The 12,459-nt window shown below is 51.2% G+C and overlaps 1 protein-coding gene across 1 annotated transcript in view; it reads left to right on the top strand.

Annotated features, from left to right (window-relative positions):
* Positions 1–3,560, top strand: part of PLK5 (polo-like kinase 5) — a 6,971-nt gene extending 3,411 nt beyond the window's left edge. Inside the window, 8 exon segments of the mRNA XM_010844630.1 lie at positions 1–111; positions 269–366; positions 520–572; positions 807–883; positions 1,433–1,548; positions 1,551–1,593; positions 2,563–2,657; positions 3,372–3,560. The exon segment at positions 1–111 is cut by the window's left edge and continues 7 nt beyond it. Of these exon segments, the coding sequence (XP_010842932.1) occupies positions 1–111; positions 269–366; positions 520–572; positions 807–883; positions 1,433–1,548; positions 1,551–1,593; positions 2,563–2,657; positions 3,372–3,560 (782 nt within the window).
* The last annotated feature ends 8,899 nt before the right edge of the window (positions 3,561–12,459 follow it).

Raw genomic sequence — 12,459 nt, 5'->3', positions numbered from 1 at the left:
GGCTGCCACCCCACTGCTGCCACAGCCCACCCATCTTCGCCATCCCCCAGCCTCTGGGCAGACTTTTCCGAAAGGTGGGCCGGCTGCTACTGCCCCAGTGCCGGGCGCCCTGTGAGTACCTCTCCTTCCCCCGTCACCTGCTCCTCCCTGCCCTGCATCTCACACACCTGTCATATCCCCTTCCTGCTCTGAAACCATCTCCACGGCAGATGCTCTCCATGTGGGGCCAGGCTTTGCCCCCACCCCCAAATCCTTGTGCCCCCTGCAGGCCCCTTGGCTTCTCAGGAGGCCTCAGGTCCTGGAGAAGATGGTTCAGACCCTGACTCCATGGAGTGGGGCAGTGAGGTGAGGGCCGGGAGCAGGGAGGTAGTGGGGAATGCAGAGGGCGTCCTCACAGCTGGCTGGGCACGGGAAGTCACGAGGTCTCCATGGGGAGGCCAGAGCCCACCACCAATTCCCAACATCTGTTGCTCCCTCCCCAGGACTCCCTGTTGGAGAGTGGGGCTCTGTGCCCCCGAGGTCCCCATCCAGCTGCTGGCCCAGGGGACCCTCCAGAGTGCCCCGGCGGGTGAGCATGCTCCATCCTAGACAGGAACTGTGGGCAGGGGTGAGGGTTGCGAAGTGGGGGGTGAGGATTGTGCCTTGCTAGCATCACAGCCCTTCTCCTGGCCTCAGTTTCCCCACCTGTAAAGTGTGGACAGTGTCTGGATTCCTGGGTTGAACATGGGACTTTTCTGGATGTGGAAGCTGGGGGTGGGGTTGTCCTCCATATCCTGTGCCCCTCAACAGAGATCTGTCTCCCCAAGACCCGAGGGGAGTCCAAGGCAGGGGGTAGAGGCAGCCATCAGGAACCTGCAGCTCTACCTGGATTCGGGCCCCCCAGGTAGGGGTGGCACAAGATGACGTGAGATTTGCTGAGAAGCCCAGAAGACAGACTTCCGGCTTCCCCGGCCACCCCCTGGGCTGCTGGATTTCCCTAGGCTCCCCATTCCCGCCTTTTTCCTCTTCCAAGGATTCCATCCAGGCTGCCACATGGGCTTGAGCTATTTTATTTTTAATGCCAAAAAAAAAAAAATGCTTAATGAAATAAAGCAAAGCCCTGCAGTGTTTTGGACCTTACACGCGTTTCAGATTTATTCATTGCTAAAAGCGGCTGTGACCCCAGGGTCCCCCAGTCCTCTCCCCTCAAGGCAAGAGTTGCTTGGGTTGTCTTTGTTTTTCGTCCACACCATGCGTTATGCAGGATCTTAGTTCTCCCTATCAGGGATTGAACTGGCTCCCCCTGCAGTGGAAACACAGAATCTTAACCACTGGACCGCTAGGAAGCCTCAAGAGTTGGTTTTCTATGCCCTGGACCTTTCTCCCCATCTCCTGTGCCTCCACCAGGCCCCTCCAGGAACCCCCCATCATGTCACTTCCTCCTTGTGCCCAGCCATGCAGGACCCCCCTGGAGAGCAGCAGCCTGTTTTCTGGGCCCCCAAGTGGGTGGACTATTATAGCAAGTATGGCTTTGGCTACCAACTGTCAGACGGTAGGAACAGGGTCTTGGTTCGGGATAGCACCCACATGGCCCTGCACCCCCCAGGGGGAAAAGTCATGGAGTTCCTACCCGCTGTGGGGCCAAGCCCTCCCTGCCTTCACCTTTCTTCATTCACTCAAGTATTTAATAAATACCTACTGTGCATACCTACAGGTGCTTACTGCCTGCTGGGGGAGAACAATGCTAAATAAATGAATCACTAAGTTGATTTTGGTGGCAGTTTTCTGAAGAAAATAAAGCAGATGAGATGACAGACTGGGGGGGGGGGCGTGGAGGCAAATCCACAGAGTGGTTGTGGAGGGAGGGGGTTTCTGGGGAAGTGATGCTCAGGTGAGACAGGAAGGATGAGAAAGGGCCTGTCGGGAACAGCATGAGAGGCAAAGAGAACAGCATGTGCAGAGCCCCCAAGATGGGATCCAGTGCGGTGGGTTTGAGGAGTGGCATGGAGGCAGACATGAAGTCACAGAGCCTCACAGGTGACTGCTGGGGTTGGGGGCAGGAAGGAGAAGTCTGACTTGTACTTTTATTAACAGGAGACCAGCAGGGAGGTGGCTGGATTAGCTGGGTGGACAATGGTGGTGACTTGGGCTGGGGTGGTGGCTGTGGAGGGGTAGGCAAGGGCTGCAATCTGGGTGTAGTTTGCAGGTTTGTGGGGGGGGGATGGAGCAGCCACCAGGCAAGAAGGGAAAGTGGCAAGAGGGCAGATGTGGGGACCCATCAGGGTCTCAGCATGGACAGCCAAGTCTGAGGCGCCATGGGTCTGGAGTTTAGGGCCAGGGTTGGGACTGGATGGACAGAGAGGGCTTGGACCCTGTAGAGCTGGTTTCAAATCATCGTCCAAGGATCTACAGGAGCAGGTGTCCTCGGGTGTGAGCTGCCCAGAATGGAGCCCCTGACTCCATGGTCACCGCCCTGTGCCCCCCCAACAACAACCAGGTAAGCTATGCGCCCCACTTGGAAAAGCTGCAGATGTTTACCCTGAGGAATGAGCCCAGACTCCTGGGCGCCCTGCTGTTCCCCAGGGCTGCTGTGCTTCCTGGTGTCCAAGCAGGTGGTGCTGCTGCTCTTCAGCGATGGGATGGTGCAGGGGATCAAGGGGCCCCCTCAAATGGGCCTGGTGTGTTGCATGCTTCTGGGAGAAAGCCCTAGGAAGCCGTTGGCTCCTGGTGGAACCAGGAACTGAGACTTATGACTCCCAAGCATAAAACTGGAAATAAAATGTGTTCAAATGATGGCAGAATGTCACTGGGGATCATGGTCCCGTGTGGTCACCGGTAGCAGCTGGCAAAATGTCATCTCATTGCAGAATCAGTTGTAGGTTATCCTGAGCGATTCTGGCAATCTCTGAGAAATTGTAGCCGCTCTTAAAACAGACTTCCAACGCAGTAGTATACAATCCTTACTATCATCTTAGAAAAATTTGTATGATTTTATTTTATAGTGAAAACCCCATCTCTGTTTAGACCAGAGTGCCCTGACCTGGGCTGGATCTCAGAGGGCAGGATTGGCTTCAAATGGCCATGCCCAGCGGCGGGGAGAGCTGGCAGTTCCCAGTGAGGGAACTAGAGGAGTTGAACAGCAGTGAGGAGCTGCTGTTCCCCAGGACACAGGCTTGAGTAGGAGGTCTCACTGGGTGGTTATGGGCAGGGGGTCCTATCTGAGCCTTGGTCTCCCTGTCTACACGGTAGAGCCCTGGCTCCTGGCCTGGAGTCCCCATGGGTGGGGCAGCCACTGAAACTCAGGTCAGGGCGCCCTCAGTCTCCTGTCCACTTGCCCTCCAAAGGCCAGGGCCCCTTCTCCCTTCCACCCCAGGTTCTCCCCACATTGGCAGATCAGCAGCAGCAGCGGAGATCAGGAACAACTCGTGCTGAGCAGGGGTGGTGAGGAGCTGCTGCTCACAGTCTGGGAACTGGGCCAGCCTGGCACCTCCTACCCGCTGGGCATCCTCTGGGGCCATGGCTGTGCCCCAGGCACCCACCAGCACCTTCAGCATGCCATCCTCATGCTACAGAGCATCTAGCGATCCCGAGGGTCAGAGTAGACCTCTGCATGTTGATGGACCCAGGACCCAGGGTCCATTTCTGCTCCCGTTGCCCTCCTTTCCCCACTGAGTGACGTACTCGGGGGCGGCATAGGGAGTGTGCAAGGGGTGCGGGGGCCTCGCCTCACCTCTAGACATGACTGTTCAACCCAGACTTGTGTCTGGATTTGTTCTTTTTTCATTAAAGGAAACTTGACTCTGCAGCCTGCCCCATCTGCCTCTCTTTGGGGCATTTGAGGAACTTTGGCAAACGGGCACCCAAACCCGGCATGATTTGAGCCCACCGCTCTCTGTGACACAGATAGATGGGCCAGATTTTCACCAACACAGAAATCCTTACCAGAGTGGGGTTCTGCCATGACCAAAACTCTCAAGTATGGAACGCTGCTTAACGGATGGGCAGGCAAGACACGGATGGGGAGGCTGGGAAAATGGTGACCTCTGTCACACCAGGGCAAGACATTTGGCACCTGCTGCTGCTGTTGCTGCTAAGTCGCTTCAGTCATGTCCAACTCTGTGCGACCCCATAGACAGCAGCCCACCAGGCTCCCCTGTCCCTGGGATTCTCCAGGCAAGAACACTGGAGTGGGTTGCCATTTCCTTCTCCAATGCATGAAACTGAAAAGTGAAAGTGAAGTCGCTTAGTCGTGTCCAACTCTTAGCGACCCCATGGACTGCAGCCTACCAGGCTCCTCCATCCATGGGATTTTCCAGGCAAGAGTACTGGAGTGGGGTGCCATTGCCTTCTCCACAGAGGAACCTGGCGGGCTACAATCCACTGGGTCGCAAAAAGTCACCTGCTATCAGTTTCCAAATTGCAACCTGACATATGAAGCTAAATCCCCAGGGCTGATGCCTCTCATCTCTGGTCCTCTTCCTTCCTGGGGAGGAGGCCCCAGCAAGGTTCTCTGGATCTTTCTATCCATTTTCAGGCACTTATGCTTCTGTGGCTTCCCTGGTGGCTCAGCTGGTAAAGACTCTGCCCACAATGTGGAAGACCTGAGTTCAGTCCCTGGGTTGGGAAGATCCCCTGGAGAAGGGAATGGCTACCCACTCCAGTATTCTGGCCTGGAGAATTCCACGGACTGTATAGTCCATGGGGTCTTGAAGAGTCAGACAGGACTGAGTGACTTTCAGTATGTTGCTATGGAAAAAATTAAACCATCGGTGTTGCTCTTTTTCTCAACACTGTGACTCGGTGCATTCCTGCCTCTGGGTGGAAAGACCCAGCTGGTGATTTTGTGGAAGAACGGAGTGAAGGGAGGGAACGAAGGGGCTGGGGGTCCATCAGGGGAGGTCACAGGCCTGAGTGTGGTCAGACCTGGGAAGAGAAACTGTTCTGCATAAAAGAGGGAGAGTTTAGAATCTCCTTGGACTCCCTGGAGAACACGGAGGAATGGGGTGTGAGCAGAAAAGTACACAAACCGTGTGTGGATTGTGTTTTTTTTTTTTTTTACTTTGCTACTATTATTACTACTGAGGTAACATAACATGAAATTCACCATTTTAAAGGGTAAAGCTCCATGGCACTGAGTGCATTCACACTGTTGTACAGTTACCACCCCTGTCTAGTTCCAGAACAGTCCATCACTCCAGAAGAACACCTGTCCTCATCAGCAGTCACTCCTCACCCCCTCCACTTCCACAGCCCCTGACAACCAAGAACCCACTCTCTGTGCCTGTGGATCTGCCTGGAGATCCACACTTCCCATTTTCTGTTCTGGACATTTCCCATCAACAGAATCACATGCTGTGTGGCCTTTTGTGTTTGGCTTCTCTCACCGAGTATCATATTCTTTTTTTTTTAATTAAAAAAATATTTATTTATTTGGCCTTGCTGCATAGCATGTGGGATCTTAGTTCCCAGACCAGGGATGGAACCCATTCCCTCTACAGTGCAAACCCACAGTCTTAACCACTGGACCTCCAGGGAAGTCCCGAGCATGGTATTTTCAAGGTCCATCCACACTGCAGTGTGTCAGAACGTCACTGTTTTTCCTGGCTAATACTCTAATGTATAAACGGATGTTTCAAGTCACTCAGTTTGGGGGTGATGCATTACCCAGCAATAGCTAACTAATACACATGCCAAAGCATGAAAAGAACCCAGCTCCTTTTCTGCCCAGAACATTTGTTTCTGGGAGTGGAGGGGAGGCAAAACATCCACAGTCCATTTAACTGTGCATCTTGCAAAATGACCTACCTAGAGTATTTATTTCCATCTGTTTGTGGGCGTAAGAACAGCAACAATCTGTGAGAATCGCCCACACCCTGAGCCTACAATGGTGGTTTATTAAAAATAAACCAACCACGGAATATATTAATTTCATAACCTCCCAGGCCGATTCTTATTTCTAGGTATGAGAACTTCGAGAGATGGCAAAGTGCCCACACCACCCTCATACTGAAAATTTCTGGAATCTTCTTCAGAGAGGTTAACTGTGTGTCTTAAGAAATAAAATTATTAGAAGAATTATTAGCCTCACCTTTTGGGGCATTTACAACGGGCTGGAGCTTCATGAAATGGAAATGAATTCATTCCAGGGATGACCAGGCCTTTTTTTTTTTTTTAAAGAAACCACGGAAAGCCTACTTAAACCTGAAAAGTGAGGGAAAATTTGGCTTCACTCAATTCTACCCTTTTCCCCCAATCTAAAGCGTCGGTAGAACCCAGCCTCTGGACTACCTACCTCTTCATTGGTCTGTGGGAGCATGTGTCACGATGCCTCCTCCAATCACCAGCAAGTGAGGCGGGACCAGGGCTGGAGCATCCCGGGCAGGCACGTTGGTTGGTGCCATGGCAACCTGGTGTGCCATCACAAAGCCTCTCTGGCTCCAGGTCCTGACTGCGGGCACCTGGTTCCCCATCTACTCTAATTCTCAAAGTTCACCTGAGTGCTTTCCCCCTCCCCATTTAACAGATGAGAAAACTGATGCACATGCGTTGCTAGCAGAACAGCTGTAAGTAGGTCAACCTGAATCATATCAGACTGCCTCACTGAAGAGTTTAAAAAATTCTGATGACTCAGGGGAATCATGCTGAGCAAAAAACAAAAACAAAAACAATGTCACAGTCTCATATACTGTAAGATTATGTTTATATAGCACTTTTTAAATGATATCCTTTTTGAAATGGAGGACATTTGAGTGGTTGCCAAGGTTAGGGAAATGGGCCACTGTGGTGGTGTATACATGTACCTACCCTACTAATACAACTGTAGATAACTAAACACACACACATACACAAACGCAAGAAAAACTGAGGAACTTGGAAATCTGATTTAGATATAAATGTATCCTGGTTGAGGTACCGACTGTTGTTTTGCAAACGCAAACTTTGCGGGAGACTGGACAGAGTGTATAAGGGATAAGCATTATTTCTTAAAACTCCAGGGGAATCTACAATAATCTCAATAAAAATTTCAATTAAAAACTCTGTTTTGGACTTCCCTGGCAGTGCAGTGGTTGAGACTCCTCGCTTCCATTGCAGGGGTGCAGGTTTGATCCCTGATCTGGGAACTATGATCCCACATGCCAGCATACCTCGACGAAAATTAAAAATAAAACTGAAAAACTGTGTTCCTTGGTTCCTCAATAAATTAAACATAGGACTACCAAATAATTCAGCAATTTTATTCCTAGGTCTCTATGCAACTAAACCTGTGTGCCTCAACTACTGAAGCCAGTACTCAGCAATGAAGACCTAGCACAGCCAAAAACTTTTCTTTAAATTTTTAACATAAAAACAATTTAAAAATTCATTCCTCAAGGATGAATGGATAACAAAAGGTGGTCCATATATACACTAGAGTATTCTTCAATCATAAGAGGAGAGAAGCCCTGACCCTCCCTACACTGTGGATGAAACTTGAGAACACAATGCTCAGTGAGGGAAGCAGACACACGAAGACACACAGGGTGTGATTCCACTGATGGCAGATGTCCAGAACAGGCCGATCCATAGACACAGATCCTGGTTGTCAGGGGCTGGGGGTGGGGAGTGACTGCTAATGGAGGTGGGATTTCTTTTTGGAGTGATGAGAATATGCTGGAATGAGACAGGGGTGATGGATGGGCCAAATTGTGAATATACTCAATGTACACGTCAAAGTGGTAAATTTTGTTATGTTTACTACAATTGAAAAAAAAATCCTGCTGCCCACATGGCACCCAGACTAATTATGGGGACTCAGGCTTTGATATTTTTTAAACCTCCTCATCCACACTGAGGATCTGTGTTGGGAACCACTGGTTAGAGTACGTGAACAAGACATGAGAGCCAGATCTCCAGGGAATATGCGCCTGATGTAGATTGAAACCAACTGACTTGTAAACAATAACAATACACTCGAGGAAACGGAAATGCTGCCCAGAGAGTTACTGTTAAGAAATCAGCCTTACCATGAGGACTCCCCTGGTGATCCAGTGACTAAGACTCTGCACTTCCAATGGAGGGGGCCCAGGTTTGATCCCTGGTCAGGTAACTAGATCCTACATGTCTTAACTTTTTTTTTTTTTAAAGTTATTGTTAACAATTTTAAGTTCTGATGGTGACATTGTGGCTACGTGTGTTACTCAGTAAGCATTCTGGCTTTGTGGACAAATGCAGTTTGCTACAGAGCCTGGTGAGGGTGGGGCAATTGGAGAGAAACAGCCAAGAATTGCTGGGGAATTTGAGAATTGGTTATTTGCTGAAGCTGGGTCCTTTGGATTGACCCTCTCTGCTTGGATTTACATGTGATGTTTCCAACACTAAAAAGTTCTACGAGTCAAGCATAAGTCATTTTAGCTGGGACATGAATCCATCTTAAGGGTTGCTTGAAATAAACGAAAATCAGATGTTCCAACTCTGCAAGCGGAACCCTCCATGTGGGTGGGTATGTGGGGAGATTCCGGGACACAGCCTGTTCAGGGCCAATTTGGTCCAATCCCCGAGAAATGGGATGAACAGTTCTCACTGGGGGAGGGGAGGTTCCTGCCACCAGGGGAGACTTTAGAACATTTTCATCGTCAGAACTGGGAAAGGGGGGCTCCTGACATCGAATGGGGGGTGGGCAGGGATGCTGGTCAACCCCCGTAGTGTCCAGGATGCCCCTCAGAGGATGATCCATGATCCAGACCCCAAATGACCACAGTGCCTAGGGGGAGAACTTACATTAATTATCTAGAAAAATAAACTCCAAGCCCTACTCACACTGGACACCAGGGTAAATTCCCAACGGTCAGATGGTGTAAACCAGGTGGCTTCCAGCGTTTGTGTCACCTCCTCTCCCACTCAGGTGTGTATTTAAATGTGCGCAGTGTCTCAGGACCTCAGGAGGTCAGGCGGTTAGGGATCTGGTTAGGCTAAAGAAAAAACCCTCAGTTTCATTTGGGTAGCAGGGAGCGGTCCCTGTCGTGTATTCAGTCAGCAAACGTTTAGGGAGGGCCCACTGCGTGCCAGCGCTGAGTTGCTGAGCGATGGATTGTGGGCTGTGGAAGGGGACCGGCTTATGTCCTGAGGAGCCCACAGGCCTGGGCTAAGGGCAGTTACTCCCACTTTACATAATAAGGAGCGGGCTCTGCGGCTGTATCGGGCAGAGTGTCATGCGCGGCTTCGGCCACACGGTGGCGACAGAGGACGGGCAGTTCTGGTCCCTCCCGGCCGCTGGAGGGGCCCGGCTGGGGATGGCGCAAGGGGTTAGTAGCAGCAAAAGTACTTGGGGCTTTCTGGCTTCCTCCAGCTTCCGCCCCGGAGCAAACCCGCTCCTGGAATAGCAAGGATCAAGGCGCTCAGTCCATATCCATAAATGTGTGTGGAATTAATTCTGCTCCAGGTTCACGAACCTGCCAGTCCCCACCCCACATCCTGGTGTTGTTCAGTCCATAAGTCTTGTCCCAGCCTCTCGGAACCCATGGACTGCAGCACACCAGGCTCCACTGTCCCCGGCTATCTCCCTGAGTTTGCTCAAATTCATGTCCAGTTGAGTGGTGATGCCATCCAACCATCTTATCCTCTGCTGCCCCCTACTCCTCCTGTCCTCAATCTTTCCCAGCATCAGGGTCTTTTCCAATGAGCTGGCTCTTCACATCAAGTGGCCAAACCATAGTGTTGACTCTACAGACCTTTGTTAACAACGTGAGGTCTCTGCTTTTTAATATGTTGTCCACATCCTGTTAGGCTGCTCTGCACCTTTAAAGTCAGGGTGGAATTTAGGAACCACAGGAGGGACCTCTCCAGCAAATATGTGTCTCCCTGCAAATCAGTGGCTTCTCATCCCCCTCCATGCCTCATAGAGTTACCAATGAAGCAAATAAAAACATAATATGTTCTGTTAAATCTGAATTTCAGGTAAATAACCGAATGATCATCAGGTAGAGGGGTGTCCCAGGCAATATTGGAGACAGATTTTGACTAAAAGCATGATCCACTGTGTATTAGAAATTCAAGTTCACTGGGTGTCCTCTGTCTTCTAGGATGCATTATTTCAGCTCTGGCCTCTGGCTTCGGTATCTCTTGGACATGCCCTCATTCTCATGGGGTGTTTTGAGGATGTCCTTACTTTCTGGCACCGCAAGATGTCTAGGCTCATTTTGTAGTTTCCCTGCACAGGGCATAGAATCAGCCATTTCTCCAAGGTGCTGGGGCAGCTTTTAACACAGCTGTGTGAGTTTCCCATATTGAAACGAAGCACCACACATGTGGGGGCTTAAAGCAACACAAATTTATTCTCCCTAACAGTCCTGGAGGGCAAAAGTCCTCAGATTCACACGTGGGCAGGGCTGTCCCCTCTGGAGGCTCCCGGGGAACACTGGCTCCCCACTTTTCCAGCTTCTAGAGGCACCGCATCCCTGGCTTGCGGCCCCTCCCTCCACCCTCACAGCCAACAGTGCAAATCTCCCGTCTCTCTGCCTCTGACCCTCCCCCTCCCTCTTATAAGGACCCTGTGATGACACTGGGCTCCCCCTGGGGAATCCAGGGTTGTCCGCATCTCAGGGGCCTTAACCCCACCTGCAGAGTCCACTCTGCCACATGAGGCGACACGTCCACAGGCCCTGGGATCAGGAGGTGATGTCTTTGGGATCATTATGCTGCCGACCACAGCAGCCCACAGGTTTTCCCTCCCCCGTGGCTTTGTCACCTTCAGGCCACTCTGTTCAGGACCTCCACTCCCTATTACTCTCACCACAATCTCTGGGCACACTGGCCTTCCTGTTTCTCTGCTTTAAAAGAGTCTACATGGTAAACAGCTTCCCTAGATGCTATCTCAATTTAAAGTAAAGCCAAACAACATTTAAGATTCAATCTCTTGGTTGCACAAGTCACATTTCAGATGCTGGGTCACCCATGTGGCTGATGGCTCCTGTACAGGTCAGTACAGGTCTACAACAGTCCCATCATAACAAGATGCCCTATGGGACAATCCTGAACTGGAACGTTCCAGAGAGATGTGGCCCACAGAGGAACCTCCAGCCACCTGGGGCTATTTACATTTGAATTCTCTTGGCCAAAGTTCAGTATGGGCTGGTGTGTCTTTCTTTTTGTAAAGGGGAAGGTCCAAGGGTGAGGAAGACCGTGGCAAAAATGGGGACCCAATAAAAGTCCTGACACAGGTGGGAGAGATTAAAGGAGAAATTCCAAGGCCTGGCTCCAATCCACCTTTTCAACTCATCTCCCCATTATTCTCACCTGTCCCTCTGAGCAGCCATTCTGTGTTCCCTGGATGTGTCCTGGGATCTCATCACCTCCAAGTCTTTGCCATGCTATCTGCACCTGACTATGCCATCCAGTCAACCCTCAGTCTAGCCCACCTACCATATCAGTTTCCCAGAGCGGCTTTAAAAAATTACCTTAAAGTGGGCGGGTTAAGGCAATAGGTATATGTTCTTCCTGTTCTGGAGGCCAGAAGTCAGGGATCAAGGTGTGGCAGGACCGTGATTCCTCTGAAGACTCCAGGGCAGGTGGTGGGTGGTCCTTCCTGCCTCTTCCAGCTTCTGGGGACTCCAGGCATCCTGGGCTTGTGGCTGCATCAACCCCAGTCTCGCCTCCAGTGTCACATAACTTCTCCCCACATGTCTGTGATCCTGCTGTGTCTCTTACAAAGACATTAGATTTAGGGCCACCCTAACACAGATGAAGGTTTTTCTGATAGCTCAGAGGGTAAAGAATCCATCTGTGATGCAGGAGACACAGGAGACACAGGTTCAATCCCTGGGTTGGGAAGATCCCCTGGAGGAGGAAATGGCAACCCACTCCAGTATTCTTGCCTGGAGAATCCCATGGACAGAGACGCCTCCAGGGTCACACAGCTTCTGCCCACACGTCTGTGACTCCTGCTCTTTTATAAGGACACTGTCTTACAGGGTCACCCTGATGCAGGATGATCTCAAGATTCTTGACTATAGCTGCAAAGCCCGGTCTGTAAGTTCCCACCCATAGGTTCCAGGGCTGTATCTTTTGGGGGCCATGTACCAATGCACTCCAAGGCTGGAGCCTCACCAGTGCTGGGAGTGTGGACCTAGGTGTTTCCCCATTTACAGATGGGGACATTCCAGCAGGACTAGACTGGAACCCTGGGTGCACAGGGTCTGTCCTGAGACCCAACTGGGTTCCACAGTCTGGGGTGACTACTCTCAACCAGAGGGTCCGAGGTGACCTCCATTTGCTCTTGGGCATGTCCTCTCCATCTCTGGCTGCTTCCTCTCTGTCCCTGTTGCCCCTTCAAATGCTCCTGTTATCCCAAACTCTTGGCCTTCTCCTGAAAGCCCTCCAGGCTGCTCTGCTCTGTCTTCCTAGTTTCCCTAGCGGGCTGTGTTCTCCGGGCCCCTCAGTGCCTGTTTCCAGAGCCAGCAGCCTGTGGTCACCTGGCCCCTGGGCTTGCTTGTCCCTGGAGCAGTC

The sequence above is a fragment of the Bison bison genome, unplaced genomic scaffold (genome assembly GCF_000754665.1).
Source record: "Bison bison bison isolate TAMUID 2011002044 unplaced genomic scaffold, Bison_UMD1.0 scf7180017864203, whole genome shotgun sequence".
Taxonomy (NCBI): domain Eukaryota; kingdom Metazoa; phylum Chordata; class Mammalia; order Artiodactyla; family Bovidae; genus Bison; species Bison bison.
This window is presented reverse-complemented; position numbering and strand designations above follow the sequence as displayed.